General features: G+C 37.2%; 1 protein-coding gene across 2 annotated transcripts in view; it reads right to left on the bottom strand.

Moving 5' to 3' along the window:
- The window catches only part of ABCA5 (ATP binding cassette subfamily A member 5), a 92,562-nt gene that overhangs the window by 43,326 nt on the left and 23,468 nt on the right, over positions 1-25,768 (bottom strand). For both annotated transcript variants that reach the window (XM_062216105.1, XM_062216106.1), the window contains 8 exons: positions 17,305-17,363; positions 12,749-12,859; positions 11,386-11,561; positions 10,739-10,858; positions 9,353-9,491; positions 8,290-8,380; positions 7,965-8,104; positions 5,126-5,245 (listed from right to left, as the gene is read on the bottom strand). In XM_062216105.1, coding sequence (XP_062072089.1) covers positions 5,126-5,245; positions 7,965-8,104; positions 8,290-8,380; positions 9,353-9,491; positions 10,739-10,858; positions 11,386-11,561; positions 12,749-12,859; positions 17,305-17,363 — 956 coding nt within the window. The remainder of the gene's footprint in view (positions 1-5,125; positions 5,246-7,964; positions 8,105-8,289; positions 8,381-9,352; positions 9,492-10,738; positions 10,859-11,385; positions 11,562-12,748; positions 12,860-17,304; positions 17,364-25,768) is intronic.

Below are 25,768 nucleotides of genomic sequence, written 5' to 3'. Positions count from 1 at the left end.
CAGGATGGTATAAGAAGAAAAAAAAAAAGAAAAAAAAAAAACAAAACAACATTCGGGTTCTAGGAGTTCCTGAAGGCATGGAGAGAAAGAAAGGATTAGAAATCCTTAGTGAAATACCAGCAGATAATTTCCTGGGTTTGGAGAGAGAAAGAGACATCCAAGTACAGAAAGCACACAACTCCCAATAGACACGATCAGAAAAGATCCTCGCCACAACACATTGTAATCAAACTCACCACAGCGAAACATAAAGAAAAGATTACAAAATGTGCAAGAAAGAAATGTCAGATTACTTTCAGAGGATCTCCAATTAGATACAGAGCAGACTTCTCATCAGAATCCAGGCAGGCTAGGAGTGAATAGTGATATAGCCCAACTTTTAAGAGAAAAAAAAAAAAAAACTATCACCCTGCAAAGCTCTCATTTGTGCATGAAAGTTAAATAAAGACCTTTCATAACAAACATAAATTGAAAGAATTTATCACAACCCGTCCAGCCCTGCAAAAGATGATTAAGGATGTGTTAAACACACAGAAACATGGTCATCAATATGAAAGAAGGTAAAGGATGAAAATAACTCAGTAAAAGATCGAATGAAGTTCAAAGTATAAATTAGGAATATCTTTGGATAAATGGCAGGGCAAAGTCATTACCTATCAATAGTCCACATTGAATGTAAATGGCCACAACTCCCCAGTTTAAAGGCACAGATTGGCTGAAGGATTTAAAAAAACAAAATCCATCTATTTGCATCTTACAGGAAACACATCTTACCAACAAAGATGCACACAGAATGAAAGTGAAAGGTTGGAAAAAGATATTCCATGTCAACAGAAACCAAAAAAGAGCTAGTATAGCCATCTTAATATCAGACAACATAGACTTTAACACAAAAACTGTTAAAAGGAACAAAGAGGGGCACTATATAAAGATTAAGGGGTCAATTCATCAGGAAGATGTAACTATTATAAATGTATATGCACCTAATTACAGGGCACCGGGCTATTTAAAAGATATGTTAAGGGACTTAGACTCCAATACAATAGTATTGGGGGACTTCAATACTTCACTTTCAGCAATGGAATGATCAACCAGACAAAAAATCAACAAAGAAACAGCAGATTTAATTGACACTACAGACCAAATGGATCTAACAGCTATCTACAGAACATTTCATCCTACACTTGAAGAATACACATTCTTCTCAGTAGTACTTGGAACCTACACTAAGATTGACCACATACTAAGCCATAAAGCAAGTCTCAGCAAATTCAAAAGAATTAGAATCATACCATGCACCTTCTCAGATAACAATGGAATGAAGCTGGAAACTAGCAACTCAGGAATCCCTAGAGCAAACACATGGAGACTAAACAACATGCTCCTGAATGAACAGTGGGTCATAGAAGAAATCAAAAGAGAAATCAAAAACTTTCTGGAAGCAAATGAAGATAACAACACAACATATCAAAGCTTATGGGACACAACAAAAGCAGTGTTAAGAGGAAAGTTTATAGTAATAGGTGCCTACATCAAGAGATTGGAAAGGCACCAAATAAATGAACCATAAATGCATCTGAAGAATTTAGTAAAACAGCAGCAAACCAAACTCTAAACTAGTAGGAGAAAAGAAATAATTAAAATTAGAGAAGAAATCAACAAAATTGAATAAAAAAAAAGAAGGTCAGCAAAATAAAGAGCTGATTTTTTGAAAAAATAATATTAATTTTATATATTTGTATTTATGTATTTTGTATTTGTTTATGTATTTTATGTATTTGTTTATGTATTTTATGTATTAAATTATACACATTTATTAGCACAATATTAAACAAATTTTTGAAGGCTTTATTTCATTTTCAGTTAATAGTTCCATTAAGAACTAACACTTTCAAAAAAGTTTTAATTTCTCTACAAATTTTGAGAATGCCAACTTCATCATTTTAAAAATTCAAAAGAAAAAAAACCCATAAAATATATAACATTTCTGATTAATCTTCTTTGATATAAAAGACAAAGAAAAATGGAGTACCCAAAAACGCATTGCTTCTCTAGTAAACACATCTGAAAGGGAGCATCTGGTGTCATATATGTATGTATAATTACAAAAATAATTTTCCAACTGCCAATGCTTCAAATTATCACACCCACACAGTAATGCCAATCTTTTATCTGACAATCAAAACTGTTAGAAAATTCCCATGATAACTTATTTATAAAGTTTCAGATTTAGTTTAGCATGATGATATATTCAGCTTTATTCTTTACTCTTATCTCACAATAATTCTAATCATCAGCCACCCAGCAATCACACAAATTGTGTATTTAAAACACTAAACTTTTTTTTTTTTTTACAGGCAGAGTGGATAGTGAGAGAGAGAGACAGAGAGAAAAGTCTTCCTTTTTGCCGTTGGTTCACCCTCCAATGGCCGCTGCGGCCGGCTCATCGCGCTGATCCGAAGCCAGGAGCCAGGTGCTTCTCCTGGTCTCCCATGTGGGTGCAGGGCCCAAGCACTTGGGCCATCCTTCACTGCCTTCCCGGGCCATAGCAGAGAGCTGGCCTGGAAGAGGGGCAATCGGGATAGAATCCGGTGCCCCAACCGGGACTAGAACCCCATGTGCCAGCGCCGCAAGGCGGAGGATTAGCCTGTTAAGCCATGGCACCGGCCACTAAGCTCTTTTTAACTAACCATTAATATCTCAGTTTTCTTCACTCTCCTGACCCAACACTGCAACCACCTTGTTTCAGTCATTAGAACAGTTTCCTCAGCTTACATCCTCTCCTGAAAATATACAGATCCAGCTTTCTCTTTACCTCACTACTGAAATTGTACTTGTTGAGGTCACCATTATCATCCACACTATCAAATTCCTCACTGTTTTCAATATTATCAAAACAACCAGCCGGCGCCGCGGCTCAATAGGCTAATCCTCCGCCTTGCGGCGCCGGCACACCAGGTTCTAGTCCCAGTCGGGGCACCGATCCTGTCCCGGTTGCCCCTCTTCCAGGCCAGCTCTCTGCTGTGGCCAGGGAGTGCAGTGGAGGATGGCCCAAGTGCTTGGGCCCTGCACCCCATGGGAGACCAGGATAAGTACCTGGCTCCTGCCATCTGATCAGCGCGGCGGCCATTGGAGGGTGAACCAACGGCAAAAAGGAAGACCTTTCTCTCTGTCTCTCTCTCTCTCACTGTCCACTCTGCCTGTCAAAATTTAAAAAAATAAATTAATTAATTAAAAAAAAGAAAATTTACAAAAAAAAAAAAACAATCTTTTCTGTTCTCATCTCATTCATCACAATAATACACAAGTAATTGTTCACTTATTCTTTCTTGGAAACCATTTTGTTTTTCTATACTTTTGCATCTCCATTCTTTCATTCATTCTCTAATAACTGTGCTTTCTCAGTCAATCTTTTTTGGACCCTTCTCCTTTTTTTTTTTTTTTTTTTTTTGGCAAGCAGAGTGGACAGTAAGAGAGAGAGACAGAGAGAAAGGTCTTCCTTTGCCCTTGGTTCACCCTCCAATGGCTGCTGCAGCCGGCGCGCTGTGCCCAGCGCACTGCGCTGATCCAAAGGCAGGAGCCAGGTGCTTCTCCTGGTCTCCCTTGGGGTGCAGGGCCAAAGGACTTGGGCCATCCTCCACTGCACTCCCGGGCCACAGCAGAGAGCTGGACTGGAAGAGGGGCAACCGGGACAGAATCTGGCACCCCAACCAGGACTAGAACCCGGTGTGCCGGCGCTGCAGGCAGAGGATTAGCCTATTGAGCCGTGGTGCCGGCCGGATCCTTCTCCATTTTTAACCTTCAAGACTTGCCCCTCTACTATTATCTATACTCTCGACTTAAGCGATTTCATCCAACATCTTCACTTAGCTCCAGATGCACCTCATAAAATACAGATGTGTCTCAGATAATATAGCCTAAGTTCATGCCTTAATTCCTTCTTTCCACAAACCTATTCCTCTGCTATTCTCAGGAAATGGCAATTCTATTCCTAATTCTTAATCCAAAAGTATTGATTTCTGCCCTTTCCCAAACCCTTAACACTCGATCAATCAGCAAAGCATCACCACTACAACCAATATAACACAAAACTTTTTTTCACCCATATTCACTATCATCTCAGTTCAAGCCGGGATTAATTGTAGTAGTTTCATAAATGATCTTCTTGCTACCATTATTTCTTTATAATACACTCATCATTCAACAGCCATAATGCCTTTTTAAAAATGCCCATCAGATTGCATTAACTCTTTTGCTTTAAATCTCATAGTTTATCATATCACACTAAGACAAAAAACAAAATCCACATGTTCAAAAGTAAAATGTGATCTGGCCTTTGCCCACCCTCTGACAAAACTGTGTATAGTCCTCACCATGGTTCCAGCCATGGTGGCCTTTCTTAATCCCTTAAAAACATCAAATTCAGTTCTCATTTTATGTCATTTCAGTAGAAGTTCTCTTTACCTGGAAATTTCGGTCTTAAAATCTTCCTACCTGGGTTTTTCTTTCATACAGTTCTCAGTTCAAATATATGCTAATTTTAAAAATAATTTTAAAGATTTATTTATTTATTTATTTGAAAGGCAGACTTACGGGGAGAGAGAAAAGAAGAGAGAGAGAGAAATCTTCCATCTGCTGGTTCAGTTCCCAAATGGCTACAACAACCAGGACTGGGCCAGGCTGAAGCCAAGAGCCAGGAGCTTCTTTCGGGTTTCCCATAGGTAGAGTGCCCAAGCATGCCACTACTTTCCTGGGCACATTAGGAGGGAACTGGATCAGAAGTGGAGCAGCCAGGACTCGAACCAGTGCCCATATGGGATCTTGGCACTACATGCAGCAGCTTTAATCCACTGAGCCACAGCACCAGTACCTTAAAGATATTCTCAACAAAGTCCTCCTTAACAATACAATACAATGTAACTTCACTGCATACCAAGACAAACTCATCAATTTCCTTCATAACTCCTATCACTATCAGTAAATATCTCAATTACTTATTTACTTACCTGTTTATTTCTGCCCTCCCGTCATAAAATAATAAAAGTTTCACATGCTTATACAGTTATTTGTCTTATTCACCATCTGTCTGGCTCATTGTCTAAAACATTTTTAGTTGCATTTTTACCTGCTTGGTCAATTTCTGCTTCAACTTCTAGCTTTAAGAATACATCTTCCAAAGTAGTCATGGAAACACCATAAGAAATGACACCCAAATTTGAATGAGTGTCTAGTGCAGAAAACAAACCTAAAATAAAAAATGGAAGAATGATGTATAGTAAGGCATATTATCATGAATTACTCTAAAATATCCTTTAAAAATAGGGTAAGACTAGATTTATTCTGCTAAGGGGTGGGTGTTATGGTACAATAGGTTAAGCTACTACCTGCAATGCCAGCATCCCAAATGGATCTGGTTCAAGTTCCAGCTGTTCCACTTCTAATCCACTTCACTGCTAATGCACCTAGAAAATCAGCAGATGATGGCCTTGGGTCCCTGCCACCCACGTGTGAAACCAGGAAGAAGCTCCTGACTGCTGGCTTTGGCCTGGCCAAGTCCTGGCTGTTGCAGCCATCTGGGGAGTGAACCAGCAGGTAGAAGATCTTTTCCTCTCTCTCCATCTCTTTCTCTCTCTAACTCTTTCACAAAAACAAATAATTCTTTAAGAAGTAAATAAATGTACTCTGCTGAGACAGAGGTTCTAAAGCTTTTGGTAACAAGAGAATTTTAAGGTTTTTTTAAAATTATTATTAAAAGTTTTATTTATTTGCAACACAGAATTACAGAGAGAGAGGGAGAGAAGAATAGAGGGAGGGAGAGAGAGAGAGAAAAGAGATCTTCCATTCTCTGGTTCACTCCCAAAATGGTGGCCATGGCCAGGACTGGGCCAAGCAGAAGCCAGGAGCCAGGGGCTTCCTCATGGTCTTCCACTTGGGTGGCAGGGGCCCAAGTACTTGGGCCATCTTCTACTGCTTTCTCAAGCACATTAGCAGGGAGCTGGAAGAGAAGTGGAGCAGTAGGGACTCAAATCAGTGCCTATATAGTGTCACAGTTGGTGGCTTAACCCACTGCACTACAACTGGTGCCTTAAAATTCTTATCAATGCTCTAGAAACCAAGGAAATTTTGTTTATGGGGCTATATCTAATAGGTATTTATATTATAAATTAAAATTAAGAAATATTTTAAAGTATTTACAACTGAGAATGTTAAAACTGAAACATACTTAAAAACAGAGAAATCAGTTGTTTTTTTAAAAATAATGAGGAAAACCATGTTGAAATAATGTTATTTTAAAAATTATATTTTTCCAGACAAAAAAGTCACTAAGAAGGGGATATCTTTGCAAATTTCCTTAATAGAGGACAAATTGATTCTCCAGTAATTGTTTCTGTTGTAATGGCACATGTCATGTAGTTTCTGAAAGAAACTATATGTGAGAAGCTGAGAATCAAAAAAAGGTAAATAATGTCTGGGTATATTCGAAAAAAGTACTGACCTCATGAATTCCTTAAAGAGGTCTCTTAGGGCCCACCCCTAGGAGTTTCCAAAAACACACTTTAAAATCCAGTGAAATAGGGGCCAGCACTCTGGTGCCGCAGTGGGTTAACAGCTGCTCCACTTCCAATCCAGCTCTCTGCTGTAGCCTGGGAAAGCAGTGGAAGATGGCCCAGGTCCTTGGGCCCCTGCACCCACGTGGGAGACCCGGCTCCTAGCTTTGGATTGGCGCAGCTCCAGCCATTGCGGCCAATTGGGGAGTGGGCCAGCGGATAGGAGATACCTCTCTCTCTCTTTCTCTCTCTGCCTCTCTTCTCTCTGTGTAACTCTTTCAAATAAATAAATTTTTAAAAAATCCAGTGAAATAGTGTGACAATTTATCAAAGAAACATGAGGAGCAATGAAGTATGGTAGTGAAAACATGAGTTCTGGAACCAGCCTTCCTGTGTTCAAAAACCAGCACCACTATTTTCTATCTGTATGACCTCTGGGCAATTTCCCTAAACCTTTTTATAACTGTTTTCTCACTTAAAAACTGGAAACTATAATAGTACTTATCTCACATATTTATTTGTTAAAAAATTGAGATAACTAAGAATACTAATACTTGTAAAGGCATAGACCAGCAGCTGGCACAAGACAAGCATTACATAAATGCTATTAAAGAGTAAGATATAAATTGGATGAGTAATAGGTAAGATGCAATAAACTGGTACATGTCTGTTAATACAATTAATTCATGAGGTTTTTTGAAAATAAACTAATTAATTAATCTACTACAGAAAATATTTTTCTGGTTATGAGATCAATACTATTGGAATTTTGTACAACACAGCCACATCAGTAATACCCTTTTGGCTATTAAACAGACTGAGTTTAAGTTCCCCATTATAAAGTTGAAAAACAGTGCCTCGATAAAAAGAAATAAAAGATTTATCATATAGTTCATTATGAAATTAAAAAAGAACTTGAGAACATACATAAGCAACAATGTATGTATATATACACAAGGGGTCTTCAAAAAGTTCATGAAAACGTGTATTATAAAAATTGTGTATAAATTTCAAATTTTGTCTTCAAAAAACTACCTATATTTTAATTACATTTTTTTTACAAACTTTTTGAAGCATCCTCATATCAATGCATTACTCTCATGAAGCCAACAAGCAAATCTGGAGCAATTTCTTTTTTTCTTTACAGCATATTAAACAAATTCTTTTTATGATTTTCTTACATTTTCTTAAAATATTTAACATATTAGTTTCTTGCATACTGTTTGTAAAGAAAAACAAAAGTTAACATTCAGTATTTCTAGCTTTCAAAAACAAAATAAAGCAAAAATAAAATATTAATCCTGACTACCTGGGAGCATAGGAATAGAAGAAAGAGAAATAAGCAAAAAGGACATCAAAAAAGCCCATTCCCAATAAAAGATCCTTGTTTGACAACCAACATGCCAAGAATAATACCTGAAAATTTGTCCATGTCCTTGAAAGGTAAGCTATACACAACTTGTTGGTCATTCTGTTGTAATAACGTAGCTCCAGGTATGTGCTGTTTAACCAGTGAGGAAAGGGATTCTGTGGCACAGTATCTATCTATGTACATACTAGAGAAGATCAAAGAATTGGAATTTTTTAATATCACTCAACAAGCAATTCAAAATGAATTCTGAATTCTTTAAATTTAGTGTCATAAAATATGGTCAAGAAATACTATGACAAACCATAAAAGCAATAACAGTACATACAGACTATAATAAAAAAAATAAACTCGATAAAGAATGAACAATACCTCAGTCGGTAGCCAATCCCCCATTTGCTTTTGAGAAAAATTGAAGAACCAACACATTTTAATATTCCTTGTGATATGACAGCTTTCCTATCTGCAAGTAGAGATTTATATATCAATCTCTAAGCTAATTACTGTATTAATAATTAGCATTTATGTTTTTTGCATTATTATGAGGTAATCAAGTATTATCTCAATAATCATTCATAATTACGTTATGAGGAAGGTAACAGATTACCTATTTTTCAAATGAGAATAGTGAAGCAATAATAAATTAATTACACATTTCATATACTATTAAATAACAAATCCAGAAACTGGACCCAAACAATATGAATTTATGACCCATTTTCTTCATTTTACTTCAAATATTTCTTCACAAAAAGCTTGTTAAATACAATGGCTTTTACATTTTTTAATAACCAAATGTATAAACAATAGAAATAACAAAATGTTTGTTGTTTTTTAAAATAAAGATACTTTATTGAAGAGATGAATAATTTATCCATTAGGTTGTAACCTTTTGAAAGAAGTTACTCTAGAATTTCTAACTTCTCTATTTTGTCAAGATTATTAAAAATTATTTGTCAGCATAAACTTGTGTTCTTTGTATGTTTATGGGTATAAAAGAGCATAGCAGGTCTGGAAAAATTACCCTGAGAAAGGCCTGCTGCAAGGTTGGCCCATGGCTGGCAACTGGAAACTTGGATTTTGGGAGGGTTCCTAATATTTTCAAAAAAGTTAAGTGTGGCCCATTAGGCCTGTAAAAAACTATAAAGCAGTGTGTTTTATACAAAACATTTGCTTTCTCTCTGGGAGTTTGGACAGTGGGTATGTGCAAGGCAGAAGATACCTATGTAACTAGCATCCAATAAGAACACTGGGCTTCTAATGAGCTTCCATGGTAGACAAGTCACACACGTTACAACCAGTGCTGGAGAAACTAGGTACATGTTTTTCTATTCCTCAAGATGGAGCATTTTCATTCCCATAACCCTTTTAGCCCATGGCAATGTTCCTAAAAAATAAAGCACAAAAAAAAAAATAAATAAAGCAAAAATCTCACCAGCAAGAATGTCAGCTTCATCCATGAAATGAGTACTAAAAACTGTCACCCGATTGGCTTTTCTATATTTTAAAAGATTCCAAACAATATGACGAGAACAGGGGTCCATTCCAGCTGTTGGTTCATCTAGCAGTAATACCTGTGTGAAAATGGTGAGGAAGGGCAAGAAATCCTTAGGAAAACTGCAACATTTAAAATGTATGTGGACACTGAAAAGTTTCTCCATTTCAAGTAAATATTATCAGTCAGAAATATATTAGCTCTGAGTTTTTCACTTTATTTGAACTCACATAAATTGTAAAACTTTTAAGTTTTGCATATAAATATTTTTCTTGGTTTAATGTTAAAAGAATAATGTCTGTAACATATAACACATAACAGTAAGATAAACTACAAAAAACATTAAGTATGCTGCCATTATATTAACAATTAAATTTGTAGATACAATAACTTTTTTAGTGAAACATGTCCTATATTAGTTCAAAGGAAGCAATAAGTTTCAAAACTATTTTTAAATAAAAAATCATGATGGTGAGGATTGGGAGGAAGATTAATTAACGTGAAGCTAGAATAGGAAATCATCCCACGCTATAGCAGCACTGGAGTGTGGCAGGTTCCACACTGCAGTCACACACTGCTTCTGCTTCTGCAGCACAGACAGCAGCACAAAACAGCACACATAAAATCAAAGCAACAGGACAGGACAAACTAAACTATTCCTTTTTTATTTTTTAGATTTTATTATGAGTTATTATAAATATAGTCAAAACTATAGAGAAAAGAACACTGTTTTATTCAAATATTTGGGGCCATATTTTCTTCATTTTTATAATTTTTAAAACTGATTTATTTTCATTTTATTTGAGATAGACAAAGGAGATCTTCTAACAGTTGGTTCACTCTCCAAATTCACACAACAGCCAGGGCTGGGCCAGGCTGAATCCAAGAGCCCAGAATTTGATCAGGGTCTCCCATGTGGGCAACAGGAACACAAGGTCTTCAGTCATCATCAGCTGTCTCCCTGGATGCATATTAGCAAGCATGTAGCCAGATCGAAAGCAGAGGAACTCCAGCTATTAACCTCACACTCAGATATGGAATGTAGGAATCCGAAGCAGTGACTTTAGTGCTGCAATAAATGCCTGCCTCAGATCTTTTTTTAAAGAAATAAAACACTAGACATAACTAAAATCTATACATTCTAGCACCCAATATTATAAAGACGTTATATATTTTTCTGATCTATGATAACACAGAATATCTGTTTAAACTTTCTATAATATGCTATGTGTGTGTATATATATATATATATATATATATCTTTCTATAACCTTTTGTATTCAACATAATTTAAATGATCCCATCAGTGAATTAATATTTATTTACCTTTGGATTCCCAAGAACAGCAATTCCTAAAGACAGCTTTCTTTTTTGACCACCACTTAATTTTTTAGCTTGGTTATCTTTTATAGCCTGCATGTCTAAATCTAGTAAAACTTTCTGCACCTGTAAAAGCAAAATTTGAACACTGTAATTTTAAAAATCACACCAGTTATGTATTTGTTTTTAACTATTTTAAGTTTTAAAGTATTATTTTAAAATACGTGGTTTTAAGTTGAAGATAATTTTTAAAGTGCCTTCAAAATGAAACTTTGACATTTATTCATACATAGCTTTGGAAACAGCACATAACAAGCTTTTTGAAGAAAGGCTCCATTTTACTCTAGTACCTTCCTGGGTACACTTGGAATAAGAAGTGATCAGTGAAGTTTCTTGTCGTATGGGAAAGTAGGGTATGGAAGCAGTACATAGGAGGCAACAAGGGAGATGAGGGAAAGAAGGGAGAGAGGGGGTGAGAATCCTGCAGATGAAACAAGGACTACTTTATATGTAGTAACACATTTGCTCTAAATTGTATTTCTTTGTAATAACTTCCTGTTTACTGGATCAGTAAAAGTCTTATATTTAGAGCACATCTGTATTATAATGAAGTTATTAACTCACAGGGAGAAAAAGTAAAGGTATCAACATACTTCTTGTATTATATTGTTGGCTGGTATTCCTTTGATTGAAGCTAAAATGGATAAATTTTCTTCTACAGTCAAAACATCAAAATGTATATCTAACTGTGGACAAATGCCTATCATTTTTCTTGCTTCAAACATTTCATCTATTTCTGAAACTCTGTGTCCATATATGGATGCAATTCCTAAAAGAAAAATGCATTTTTAAATTTAAACACAGTAAGTATTACAACATATATGCTTTAATGTATTCTAGTAATTTAGTTATTTGATTCTAATAGATATATAAAACAAGAATTAATTTAAATTTGGAAAATAGAAAACATTCTCATTTACATATTATTGGTAATATGCTTCCACTTATATTTCAACTTCATTTTCCTTCATTTCTAGGCCATATTACATAGCAAAATGAGGAATGAACTAGAAATTTAACATTAAACATAAATATCTAATGTTACAATTAACAGTAACAATTTCCCATTGTTTCTAGATATTATGTTTTAGTGGAGAGTTCAAATAAACAGTTGTACTGTCTCGGGCAAATTAGAGAATCTCTAAATTTCAGTTTTTCTATAAACTGAATACTACTACAACTCACTTAACAATGTTAAAATGATAATGGAGAATCATATACAAAATCATGAATTTATATAAATGTCAAGTTACTATGACTACCATCAATGAGTGATACAACATAAGCAACAAAATCAAACTAGTTTTAACAGTAAAACTACATTTAAAATGTTGAAAAATGCAGATTCAATGCAATTTGGCCCTTTTGTAAATTGAAATATGTACTACACTGTCACTCTATTTAGCTAATGTGAACACAGGAGCTGTTGCACTGAATTTTTATCTATGAAATAATTACAGGTCAAAAGTATGTTTTGAGGCACTGCTCTTAAAATTCTATTTAGACAATGGTGTTCACGTTTATCATTGTTTCCTTTTAAAATACTGCTCTAAATTTAGAAATCTGGATTTATTATTTCAACTAGAAATATTCTATCAATGTGATTTAATTTCCAGATAGTAACTGATTTGTTGTTCACTGAAAATGAATAAGCAAACATACACACACATATACCATATACGTATGTATATACATATACACATGCACACACATAAATATGTAACGAAAATAGGCTCAAAAAATGGAATCACTTTTATTTTCTGTGGAAAAATACCCTAATATGTGTAGGCAAAAAAAAAAAAAAAAAGAAAACACTTTCACAAGTACAGAAATGGATCCCAAATCACTGATAAAAATCATTAACTACACATTAAAGGAAAAATAATTATTATATATTATGGTTAATAGCATTAATAAGACAAGTCAGAAATTTCATTTAAGTCAGCAAATTCTCACCATCAGAAGGTGGGCACAGTCCACAAAGTATATTCATCAGTGTACTCTTTCCTGTTCCACTATGGCCAAGTAATGCAGTAATCTGTCCCTCATATATGTCAAATGACAAATCTAGTTCAGGAAAAAAAGAAGCTTCAAATGTAATTTTTATTTCTCTTCAGCTATGAAAGATAATTCATAACACCTGGGTAATTTTAAAGTAAAGCAATACATTTACAGTTATAAAGTTATCAGCATTTTTTAGGGCAGGTTCAGGAGCTTCTTTATCATAGCCAATTGTATAAACAAGGGGCCAGTGCTGTGGCAGGTAAAGCCACCACTTGCAGTGCCGGCATCCCATATGGGTGCCAGTTTGAGTCTCGGCTACTCCACTTCCAATCCAGCTCTCTGCTGTGGTCTGGGAAAGCAGTAGAAGATGGTTCAAGTCCTTGGGCCCCTGTACTGATGTGGGAGCTCTGGAAGAAGCTCCTGGCTCCTGGCTTTAATTGGTGCAGCTCCAGCCATTGGGGCCAACTGAGGAGTAAACCAGCGATGGAAGACCTTTCTCTTTCTCTCTGTATCTCCTTCTCTCTCTGTGTAACTCTTTCAAGTAAATAAATAAATCTTATTTAAAAATAATATAAACAGTATGAAAGGCAAATGAAAATAATTTGTATTTGTTAATATAGTAAGATTTAGAGGGTATACTAAATATTTGAGGATTGGAATTTTCTATCTACTGACTTTTTGTGACTTTCAAGGGAATTAAAACACTGGCAAAAAATAGAAATTAACCAATAGTGCAAGAATGTTTAAGTAAATGCTTAAAACATTTAAATCAATGAAGAAATATCGCTGGATGGATATGTAAATGAATGAAGACAGTAGATGATCTGAAATTATGAAGTAGAAATGAATTAGCCAAGAAACTAGGCAAATGGTGAAATATAAAATAAGAAGTAGTATCATATGCCAGAGCCAATCAGGGAAGTAGCAAGCAAAAATACATAACTAGTAAAAGATACAGTATAGGAACTCAGGACATACCAAGAAACCCAAACCAAGACCACAAACACACTTGTAATTATCTCAGGGGAGCAAAAGTTGACATACTGATAAATCATGTGTGAGTAGGAATATGCATGTGCACACACACACACACTACACACACATACATGCACATGTATATGTTTGTGGAAACTACGTAGTAAAGTATCTTTCTGAGGTATAATAGTTAACTTCACGGAAAATTAAAAAGCAAAGTCACACTGATAACCATGCACATACAAAGTTCTATAATCCAGGCAAACACAAGATTCATTGTCTGACATGTTCACTGTGTAAGAAAAAGGAAAAGTAATTAATCAACAAAAGTATCATGATTTATATATGGTGTCTTCAAAAAGTTCATGAATATATGTGTTATGAAAAAGTATGCATGTATTTCAAAACTGTTTTACATTAAAATAAATTTACCTTTCCATTCTATTTTTCCATGAACTTTCTGAAGTACCCACATATTACAAATCTCTGGATATTATAAACATACTGAGTTAGGGAGAAAGGTATCTATGAACTACTCAAGAGAAATAACTACGATGTATAAAAAGTTAAATATTTTCTTTTGAGAAGGATCCTGTCCTTTCACTCTCTTGTTCACTGTAGTTTTAATCATTTTAAGTAGCACTCTGACCTCAGAATCAGCTCTTTTTTTTAAAAAACTTTTATTTAATGAATATAAATTTCCAAAGCACAGCTTATGGGTTACAATGGCTTTCCACCCCATAACTCCCCTCCCACCCGCAACCCTCCCCTTTCTCACTCCTTCTCCCCTTCCATTCACATCAAGATTCATTTTCATTTCTCTTATTATAGAAGATCAGTTTAGTATATATTAAGTAAAGATTTCAACAGTTTGCACCTACATAGAAACACAAAATGAAAAATACTGTTTGAGTAAGTTATAGCATTAAATCACAATGTACAGCACATTAAGGACCGAGATCCTACATGAGGAGGAAGTGCACAGTGACTCCTGTTGTTGACCCAACAAATTGACACTCTAGTTTATGGGCTCAGTAATCTCCCTAGGCTCCAGTCATGAGTTGCCAAGGCTATGGAAGCCTTTCGAGTTCACTGACTCTTATCATATTTAGACAAGGTCATAGTCAAAGTGGAAGTTCTCTCCTCCCTTCAGAGAAAGGTACCTCCTTCTTTGATGACTGTTCTTTCCACTGGATCTCACTAGCAGAGATCTTTCATTTAGGTTTGTTTGTTTTTTTGGTTTTTTGTTTTTTTTTTTTCAAGAGTGTCTTGACTTTCCATGCCTGAAATACTCTCATGGGCTTTTCAGCCGGATCCGAATGCCCTAAGTGCTGAGAATCAGCTCTTAAGGTATTTGGATCCGGCTGAAAAGCCCATGACAGCATTTCAGGCATGGAAATCCAAGACACTGTGGCAAAAAATGTTCTACATGAAGGATCTCTGTGAGACCCCAGCAGAAAGAAGTCGTCATCAAAGTAGGATGTACTTTTCTCTGAAGGGAGGAGAGAACTTCCACCTTGCTTATGGCCTTTCTAAATACTGATGGAGTTTGTAAATTCAAAAGGCTTCCATAGCTTAAGCAGTTCATGTCAAGAGCCTCAGGTGGTCACTGATCTCTTACATGAGAGTGTTAACTGTTAAATTAACAACAGGAGTCACTGTGCATTAAATTTCCCATGCAGGACCTCTTTCCTCATTGAGTTGTATTATGAGAGTTAACTGTAAAACTAGTTCTCAGTTTTTTGTGTGTGTTTGTATGTGCAAACTGTTGAAATCTTCACTTAGTATGGAGTTGGTCTTCTGTGTATAAAGTTAATTGAAAATGAATCTTAATGGAGAATAGGACTGGTAATGGGAGAGGGAGGAGGAAGAGTGTTGGGAGTATGGGTGGGAGGGTGGGTATGGTGGGCAGAATCATTATATTCCTAAAGTTGTACTTATGAAATTTGTATTTCTGAAATAAAAGTTTTCTTTGGGGGAAAAACGTTTCTTCTGCAGCTCCACGACTTCCACGCACACAAGCTTAGAATCTGTCATTCTGAATACAGAAAATAGCATACCCACTGTATTCTTTTCCCAGGAACTGTAACTCTGCAACTCAGGAAAGAAACTTGACACTCCTTTTAAAGAGACTGGAATGAGGTATCCCAGTTAAGGGTAATGATGAGGAATGTTTTCCCCTTGACATTCTTCAGCTTTGAATAACATATACTGTGAACTCTTACTTAGCTCCAATTCTAGTCTACAAAGATTATTCACCAAGAATGGCAGCAGCCATTCTAGAAACTCTTTGTTTCTCTAAATCTAGCCCTTAGATTAGTCAATACTCTCTTTGTTGTCAACTGAAAAAAGCAATCATATCATATGCTGGGTATCACTGTCAAGTAAATGCCCAGAGGATGATTTGTGAGACAGTATTTCACTTATATGCTGATACACACAGAAAAGTTGTTTGCAATCACTGAAGCCAGCAACTAAAAACTCAGCTCAAAAGCTAAGCATAATCCTATGGCCTTACTTTTCTTAGGGACAGTGACGGAGCTCTGATACAAAGAAGACAAATTAGTGGGGTCCAAATAGTCTACAATTCAAATGCTGTCTGTGACCTATCTTTAGTTAATATATATAATATTATAATCCTCTGGATTACAAGAAATGTAATTCATCATCAAGACAGATAAATTTACTTTCTTTTTTTTAATGATTTATTTGAAAGGCAGAGTTAGAGAGAGAGAGAGAATGAGAATGAATCTTCCTTCTGCTGGTTCACTCCCCAAATGGCTGCAATGGCCCAGGTTGGGCCAAGCCGAAGCCAGGAGCTGCATCTGGGTCTCCCAAGGCGGTGCAAGGGCCCAAGGACTTGGGCTATCTTCCAGTGCTTTCCCACGTACATTAGCAGGGAGCTGGATGGGAAGTGGAGCAACCAGGACTCAGACTGGTACTCAAATGGGATGGCAGCATCTTAGGCAGCAGCTTAACCCATTATATCACAATGCCAGCCCAAGAAATTTATTTTCAAGAAATCTAGAAAGACATCAACTCACATGCTGTGGAGTACCACCTTATCCTACCAGAATAAAGTTAAGTAGACTAATAACATCATAGTGTATTTGTGTATTCTGGTTCTGGAGATCAATGACTAACACACTGATACAATGCTAAACATCCTACAAATGTCAGGACAGCTCCCCACAACAAAGGATCATCAAGCCAAAATGTCAGTAGTGCTGAAGTTGAGAAATCCAATGTTGGTAAAAACGACTTTTTAAAAAAATAACTAAAATGCATACACATGCATAATAGTGAAAACAGACATAGACTTGTTCAAATAGTTGAATATTTTTCATCTTAGTTAAAAGTTACTTTTGCAACTTTGATGTTATTACTTCTACCATAAACGTTAATCACATAATTACATCTATAAACAAGACAGAAAATTAAGGTAGAGAAGTCTGTACTTCCCACTAGCTACACAAATTAATTTTCCATATGTACTTTAATATTATGGACCAAATATGAGGAAAGCTACTTACTTCTCAAAGCTTCTACATTTTCACCTTTCTTTTTGTATGTCTTCTGAATACCACTGATTCTGAAAAACAGTTTTCCATTTTAAGTGTTTAAAGCAACTTATTACAAGTGTATATGTTTGCTTCTATCAAGGGTGCCACTTCTAATATGAATAATAACAAATCTCCATCCTACTAAAATAATTCCAAAGAAAGTTGACATTAATTATAAAATTATTTTAAAGCTACAAAAGTGTGACAGTCATTTCCATTTTAAGTGTTGCTCATTCATTTTTTATGCCAAGCCAATTTCTAAAAAGAATCATTTAATTCAATAATTTATGAATTTTTTCAAAACTGATTAATCAGATACTTATTACATCAGTTAAAAAAGCTAAATACCAGATGCCATTTCATGCCAGCACAAATTTAAAGCTGCAAACTCTCTATAAATGTGAAGATTGTTCTCATTCCATTAAAGATTTTTATACAATTTTTTTAAAAGATTTATTGATTTATCTGAAAGGCAGAGTTACATTGAAAGGAGGCAGAGAAAGAGAGAGAGAGAGAGAGAGAGGTCTTCCATCCACTGGTTCATTCCCCAGATGGCCACAACGGCTGGAGCTGTGCCGATCCAAAGCCAGGATCTTCCAGGTCTCCTATGCAGGTGCAGGTGCCCAAGAATTTGGGCCATCTTCGAGGAGAGCGGCAAGATGGCGGAATAGGAAGGGAGCACATTGAGAGTTCGGCAAGACAGAGGTTAGTAAAAGTAGAGATACTGCAGGGTCAAGGAAGAGTAGGGGAAGAAACAGCAGAGGAAACTCTTCCGGAACTAGTGATTCACAGTGGACCTGCATGGAGAGCGTGGGAGCCCAAGTTCGGGACACCAGCGGCAGACTCAACGCACCAGCGCTGGAACACGAGGTGAGTCGAACCGAACCTCCATAGCCCGAGACACCAGCGGGCAAGTGGAAAGAGGAGAATAGAGAGAACGAGGCTTGAAACTCGGTGGGGAAAAGTTCACCAGGCTGACTAGAAGAGAGAGAGGAAAAATAAAAAAAAAAAGTGACCGATACGGACACGAGTTTCTCTCTCTCCGCTCACCTCTCAAAGGCGAGCAAGACAGAGCAGGCGCCATTTTCGACATACGTCATAAGCAGGGCGACCTCAGGTCTGCACTGGCCCTGAGCCTAGCAGAAAAACCTGACTCTGGGGGGAGGGGTGAAATAACAGGAGATTAGCATCTAACTTGGCAACCCACTGGGAGACTGCAGGAGAATTGGAGCCCACACTGAGGGCAGCAGAGATTCCCTGTGTGGTCCTTGGGAAAGAGCTTCCGATCTCTGGCTCCTGTGGGTATATCATTCGCCTGCTAACTACCTCCAATTACGTTCAGCTGTGCGGAATTACTTCCCTTTTGAATCAAAAAAAAAAAAAAAAAAGAAAGAGATTTACCACGCCTAACCTGGGAGTGTCATCTTTGACACACCCTCAACCCTGAGGAACCAAACACAGCTCTCAGTCCACACTCATCTCAAGCCTCTAAGGTTCCACTGAAAGCACACAGTCCACTTACTATAGAGCCATAGTGTAACAAGAAAAAACACCACAGTGAAGAAACCAAATATCTCCAACATGCCAAACAACAAACGCAAAAACCGAGGTAACAAGAACAAGGAAGACACTATGATGCCTCCAAATGAAAAAGACACCCCAATTCAAGAATATGAAGATGATGACATAGAAGAAATGCAAGAAGCGGATCTCAAAAAAATTGATAAGAACATTAAGAAGTTCTCAAAAACAAATTCTTGAACTACAGAAATCCTTAATGGACAAGATAGAAAATCTCTCTCATGAAAGTGAAATATTAAGGAGGAATCAAAATGAAATGAAACAACTAGTAGAACAAGAAACCGTGGTAGTGACCAGAAATCATAATGAAATGAAGAACTCAATAGATCAAATGACAAACACATTAGAGAGCCTTAAAAACAGAATGGGCAAAGCAGAAGAGAGAATATCAGACTTAGAAGACAGAGAACAGGAAAGGAAACAGGCAAACCAAAGAAAAGAAGAAATTAGAAATCTAAAAAATATTGTCGGGAATCTACAGGATACTATTAAAAAACCCAACATTCAGGTTCTAGGAGTTCCTGAAGGCATGGAGAGGGAGAAAGGATTAGAAAGCATTTTCAGTGAGATACTAGCAGAAAATTTCCCAGGTTTGGAGAAGGACAGAGGCATCTTAGTACAGGAAGCTTATAGAACCCCGAATAAACATGACCAAAAGAGATCCTCACCACGACACATTGTAATCAAACTCACCACAGTGAAACATAAAGAAAAGATCCTAAAAGGTGCAAGAGAGAAACGTCAGATCACTCTTAGAGGATCTCCAATTAGACTCACAGCAGACTTCTCATCAGAAACCCTACAAGCTAGAAGGGAATGGCGAGACATAGCCCAGGTACTAAGAGAGAAAAACTGCCAGCCCAGAATACTATATCCTGCAAAGCTCTCATTTGTGAATGAAGGTGAAAAAAGACTTTTCATAGCAAACAGAAATTGAAAGAATTTGTTGCCACTCATCCTGCCCTGCAAAAGATGCTTAAAGATGTGTTACACACAGAAACACAGAAACATGGTCACCAATATGAAAGAAGGTAAAGGAAGGAAACCTCACAGTGAAAGATCACAGGAAGCTCAATTTCTCTTTGACATAGAATTAAACTCTGATGCTCTGTTAAAGCAATGTGTTAAAGTAATCTATTATGTTCTCTTGATGTCTGTTAAATTCTAATTGTTCAAAAACAGCTGAATTTTTATTAAGAGCTATGGTACTTAAATATGTGCTTATTTTCAAAGATTTGAAGAATCACCTTGTAACAATGATCAAATTTGGTCTATGTTATGTCATGATATTAAGGAATCTTATTTCAAGCAGATATTTTGGATTTTGAGCCTTCTTGGCATTCTTGACAGGCATTCAAAAAATCAAAGTTTCAAACAATCTGGACTCTAAAATTTCCAGTGTGTGACCTGAATCTGTGTATCATATGTTTTAAACTTGTTGGTAGAAAGAAACTAAAAACATTTTATATGGTTGTGCTTAAGTTTACTGGTTAAACAAACTACACCATGTTAGATATTTAAGAGGTGTTTTCAAATACATGATTCTTAAAATTTATAGAAGGCATTGGACCTTCTGGTAAATGTTTTCTTATGTTGTTATCTAATGGTTGAAACTGTTTGCTAAGTATTCATGTAATATTGCTATTGTCAGCAAGCGATCTAAGGTTGAAACTGTTTGCTAAGTATTCATGTAATGTTGCTATTGTTAGCAAGCGATCTAAGACCTGCTCCCTCATTTCTCTATTCTAAGCCCAACTTGTTCTTTCATTTCTCTATTCTCTTCAAGGTAGGAACTAATTCTATTATGAAGGAAACTGTAGGACACACAATTTAATCTTTAGACCTTATAAAAGAGATGGCTAACATTTTTCTGTAATAGCATAGCCAAAATAAGAACGTAAATAATAATCTCACAGCTAGATTCACTTCGCCATCAGCGAAGTATACAGTAAGTAGAAAAAACCTCCCTTTCAGACCAAAGGGAAAGAAAGTTTTAAAGTGAGAATATAATTTTCCTCATGGGCATTGTCTACCTTAGAAAAACTACTACAGAACATGCCTGTGACTATAGACTTGTAGTTCAGGCCACCGAAGATTAGAGATGGGACTTGGGCACTCCCTTGACTTGCATCCTCTGGTCTGCTTGAACACAAACCAGGAGGAAAAGAAAGCTAGGCATCAGAAGCAATGGGTGGCAGGCCTATTAATGGCTGATCTGTACAGTGATCTGCCCTCAAGAAGACCCAACAGGCCAGTCCACTGCAGTGGCTTTCAATGTGGTAAGCCTGGGCTTCAGCAGAAGTCAGCTTGTGAAGAGCCCTGGCAGCTCTGCCAAGAGTTGGATCACTGGAAATGGACCTGCCCTGGAGTCGAAGGATGTCCAGGTCAGAGCCACAGATCTTATTGGCTCTAAGCTGAAAAGCCCTTCACTCAGCCCAACTTCCAAAGTGACCACTGCAGCTGAGGGTATGGCCAAGTAGGGTCAGCAACATTGCAGGCAGAACTGTAAATTTCTTGTTAGAGATGCCCCCTGCCTTTACCTGGCCAGCTCTCCTCCCAGCCCAGCCAAGTAATGAAAGTCAACAGAGTGCCTTCCCCTAGGAGGTTCACACCTCCCTTAGGATGTACCCCATGTGAAGAGATGGATAGGTCTGGGCCTCTTAACTTACAAGGCCTAAAGCCCACCAGATTATTATCAAGCCCCTTCTGTCAGGTTCTATTTGCCTCTCAATCAGAAAACTTAATTGTAGCTTAGACAGCACCTTTCTTAGCTCCTCTAATAATGACTCTGTCCTTTGTTCTAGACCCTGTCTAGCGCACTTGGGCCTCATTCCTTTGTAATCATAACCTCTACTCTACCACCAATGGCTCTACTCCCAACCTGTGTGTACTGATGGTCCTCTTCCCCACTTAATGCTGTATAATTGTTCAAATCTGGTAAAGGCCACTCTTAGGATCATTGGTTACTATCCTCACCCTGTCTTTTATGACCTTGTCTAAATATGATCAGAGTCGGCAAACTTGGAAGGCTTCCATAGCCTTGGCAACTCATGACGAGAGCCTAGGGTGGTTACTGGCAGCATAAACTAGAGTGTCAATTTGTTGGGTCAACAACAGGAGCCACTGTGCACTTGCTCCTCATGTGGGATCTCTGTCCTTAATGTGCTGTACATTTTGATTTAATACTATAACTAGTACTCAAACAGTATGTTTCACTTTGTGTTTCTATGTGGGTGCAAACTGTTGAAATCTTTATACTAAATTGATCTTCTGTATATAAAGAGAATTGAAAATGAATCTTGATGTGAATGGAAGGGGAGAGGGATCGGGAGAGGGGACGGTTGTGGGTGGGAGGGAAGTTGTGGGAGGGGGAAGCCATTGTAATCCATGAGCCGTACACTGGAAATTTATATTCATTAAATAAAAGTTAAAAAAAAAAAGAATTTGGGCCCTCTTCTACTGCTTTCCCAGGCCATAGAAGAGAGCTGGATTGGAAGTGGAGCAGCCAGGACTGGAACCAGCACCCATGTGGGATGTTGGCACCACAGGTGGTGGCTTTATCCACTACCCTACAGTGTTGGCTCCTTTTATACAATTTTGTATAGAATTAATAATTTTTATAAAGAATTTAAATTTTACCCTTGAGTAGGCACAACATATTGGTCTACTGCTTACATATGAAATATTTGAATCTCCCTTGCTGAAATGTTTTTCTTAAATTTATAAAATACAATATAGTTCATTTTTTAACTGTCTTATTTCTTTTCTTTCTCATTTAAAAAAAAAAAACAAAACTCTAGTGTTGCCTGATCAAACCAAGAATAGTAATGAGTTACACTTTCTTAAAAATCAAAGTACTACGCTAGTTCGTGTCCCAGCTACTCCACTTCCAATCTAGCTCCAGGCACTGTTGCTTAGCAAATAAAGCTTGTGTTGCCCACATCCCATATGGGCACCAGTTCATGTCCCAGTTGCTCCACTTCTGTTCCAGTTCCCTGCTAATGTGCCTGGGAAAGCAGTAGAAGATATAGCTCAAGTGGTTGGGCCCCTGTGCCCATGAAGGGAACCTGGAAGAAGCTCTAGGCTTCTGGCTTCAGATCAGCCCCAGCTCCAGCTGCTGTAGCCATCTGGGGAGTGAATCAGCAGATGGAAAAACCTCTCTCTCTCGGCGTCTACCTCTGCCCCTCTCTCTGCCTTACAAAAGAATACATAAATCTTTAAAAAATTAAATAACAGTTTAATTTGTCATAAAGCCTATAAAATTAACAGAGGGCTATTTAATACATTGTATAGGGGCTGGCGCTGTGGTGAGGTGGGTTAACACTCTTGCCTGCAATGCTGGCATCCCATATGGGCACCTGTTAGAGACTCGGCTGCTCCACTTTTGATCCAGCTCTCTGCTATGGCCTGGGAAAGCAGCAGAAGATGGCCCAAGTACTTGGGCCCCTGCAACTGCATGGAAGACCTGAAAGAAGCTCCTGGCTTCGGATCAGCCAGCTCCAGCCATTGCAGCCAACTGGAGAGTGATCCATCAGATGGAAGACACCTCTCTCCTTCCGCCCCCCGCTTCCTCTGTCTCTCTGTTTCTCCTCTGTCTCTCCTCTCTCTGTGTAACTCTGACATTCAAATAAATAAATCTTAAAAAAAAAATACATTGTATAAAACAATGAAGTATGAATTGAATTACAGAATGTTTATTGTTTCATTCTAAAAACTGAGAAAAGCTTTAAACAGCTTAATTATATAAACAATGAATTGTATTCCTTTTACAAATTTCCATTGAAACATAAAATTTCAAACCTACCAGCAACCTTATTCTAAATGGTTGAAAAATAAGAACTTGAAAGAAAAGTAGTTCTTATTAATACTATATACTTTAAAATCATGAATTGTCTACCAGATCTTAGATATCATACTTATATACATATGAGGGTACTTAAAATGTTTGTGGCAAAATGGAATTAAAAGACAAGTTTAGTTTGATTCAAAGAACTTTTGGAAGATGGCAGAATAGCAACAGGGCAGTCCTGATCATGTTCATGGATTGGAAGAATATCATCAAAATATGCATTCTGCGAAAATCAAAATACCAAAGACAATCTTCTCAGACCTAGAAAAAATGTTGAAATTCATATGGAAACACAGGAGACCCGAATAGCTAAAGCAATCTTATATAATAAAAACAGAGCTGGCAACAGGCAACAGGCTAATCCTCCACCTTGCAGCGCCGGCACACCGGGTTCTAGTCCCGGTTGGGGCACCAGATTCTATCCCGGTTGCGGTTGCCCCTCTTCCAGGCCAGCTCTCTGCTATGGCCCGGGAAGGCAGTGGAGGATGGCCCAAGTCCTTGGGCCCTGCACCCACATGGGAGACCAGGAGAAGCACCTGGCTCCTGGCTTCGGAGGGTGAACCAACGGCAAAAGGAAGACCTTTCTCTCTGTCTCTCTCTCTCACTATCCACTCTGCCTGTCAAAAAATAAAAAATAAATAAATAAAAATAAAAACAGAGCTGGAGGCATCATAATACCAGATTTCAAGACATACTACAGGGTAGTTATAATCAAAACAGTCTGGTACTGGTACAAAACAAATGGTTAGACCAATGAAACAGATAGAAATGCCCAAAATCAATCCAAGCATATACAACCAGCTTATCTTTGAGAAAGGAAATAAAAATCAATCCCTGGAGCAAGGACAGTCTCTTCAACAAATGGTGCTGGGAAAACTGGATCTCCACGTGCAAAAGCATGAAGCAAGACCTCTGCCTGACACTTTTCACCAAAATCCTCTTAAAATGGACTAAATACCTAAATCTATGATCTGACATCATCAAATTATTAAAGAACACTGGGGAAACCCTACAACACACTGGCATACACAAAGAGTTCTTGTAAATACCCCAGGCACAGGCAATCAAAGCCAAAATCAACAAATGGGATTACATCAAATTGAGAAGCTTCTGCACTGCAAAATAAACAATCAGCAAGGTCATGAGACAACTGACAAAATGGGAGAAAATATTTGCAAACTATATAACTGATAAAGGATTAATAACCAGAATATATAAAGAAATCAAGAAACTAAACTAAACAAAAAATCTCGTTAAGAATGGGAAAAGGACTTAAACTGACATTTTTCAAAATAGGAAATCCAAATGGCCAACAGACACATGAAAAAATGCTCAAGATCACCATCAATCAGAGAAATGCAGATCAAAACCACATTAGACTGCTTTTCATACAGAAATCAACAAATAACAAAGGCTGGTGAGGATTTGAGGGAAAAGGTACCCTAATCCACTGTGGTGGGAATGTAAACTGGTAAAGCCACTATGGAAGTCAGTGTGGCGATACCTCAGAGGTTTGAATTCAGACTTATCATATGACCCAGTCATCCCACTCCTGGGAATCTATTCAAGGGAAATGAAATCAGCATATGAAAGAGCTATCTGTACCTCCGTGTTTATCATACCTCAATTCACAATAGAAAAGACATGGAATCAATCCAAATGCCCATCAACTGAAGATTGGATAATGAAATAATGGGATACGCACACCATGGAATACTACACAGCAGTAAAAAACAACAACAAAAAAAGTCCAGTCACTTGCAACAAAATGGATGCAACTGGAAAACATCATACTTAGTGAAATAAGCCAGTCCCAAAGGGACAAATTCTGTATGTTCTCCCTGACCTGTGATAACTACTACTGCACCTAAAAGGCAACATGTAGAAATGGACACTTTGAGAAGCAATGACTTTGAACAACCCTTCTCTTGACTGTTGAGGAATGGCTTTTTATTCTACATTTTTGTTTTTCTTTTCTTTTCCTTTAATATTTTCCTTATCTTT

Source organism: Lepus europaeus, chromosome 18, assembly GCF_033115175.1.
Source record: "Lepus europaeus isolate LE1 chromosome 18, mLepTim1.pri, whole genome shotgun sequence".
Lineage (NCBI taxonomy): Eukaryota > Metazoa > Chordata > Mammalia > Lagomorpha > Leporidae > Lepus > Lepus europaeus.
The sequence above is the reverse complement of the archived record's forward strand: the minus strand, read 5'-3'. Positions and strand labels throughout refer to the sequence as shown.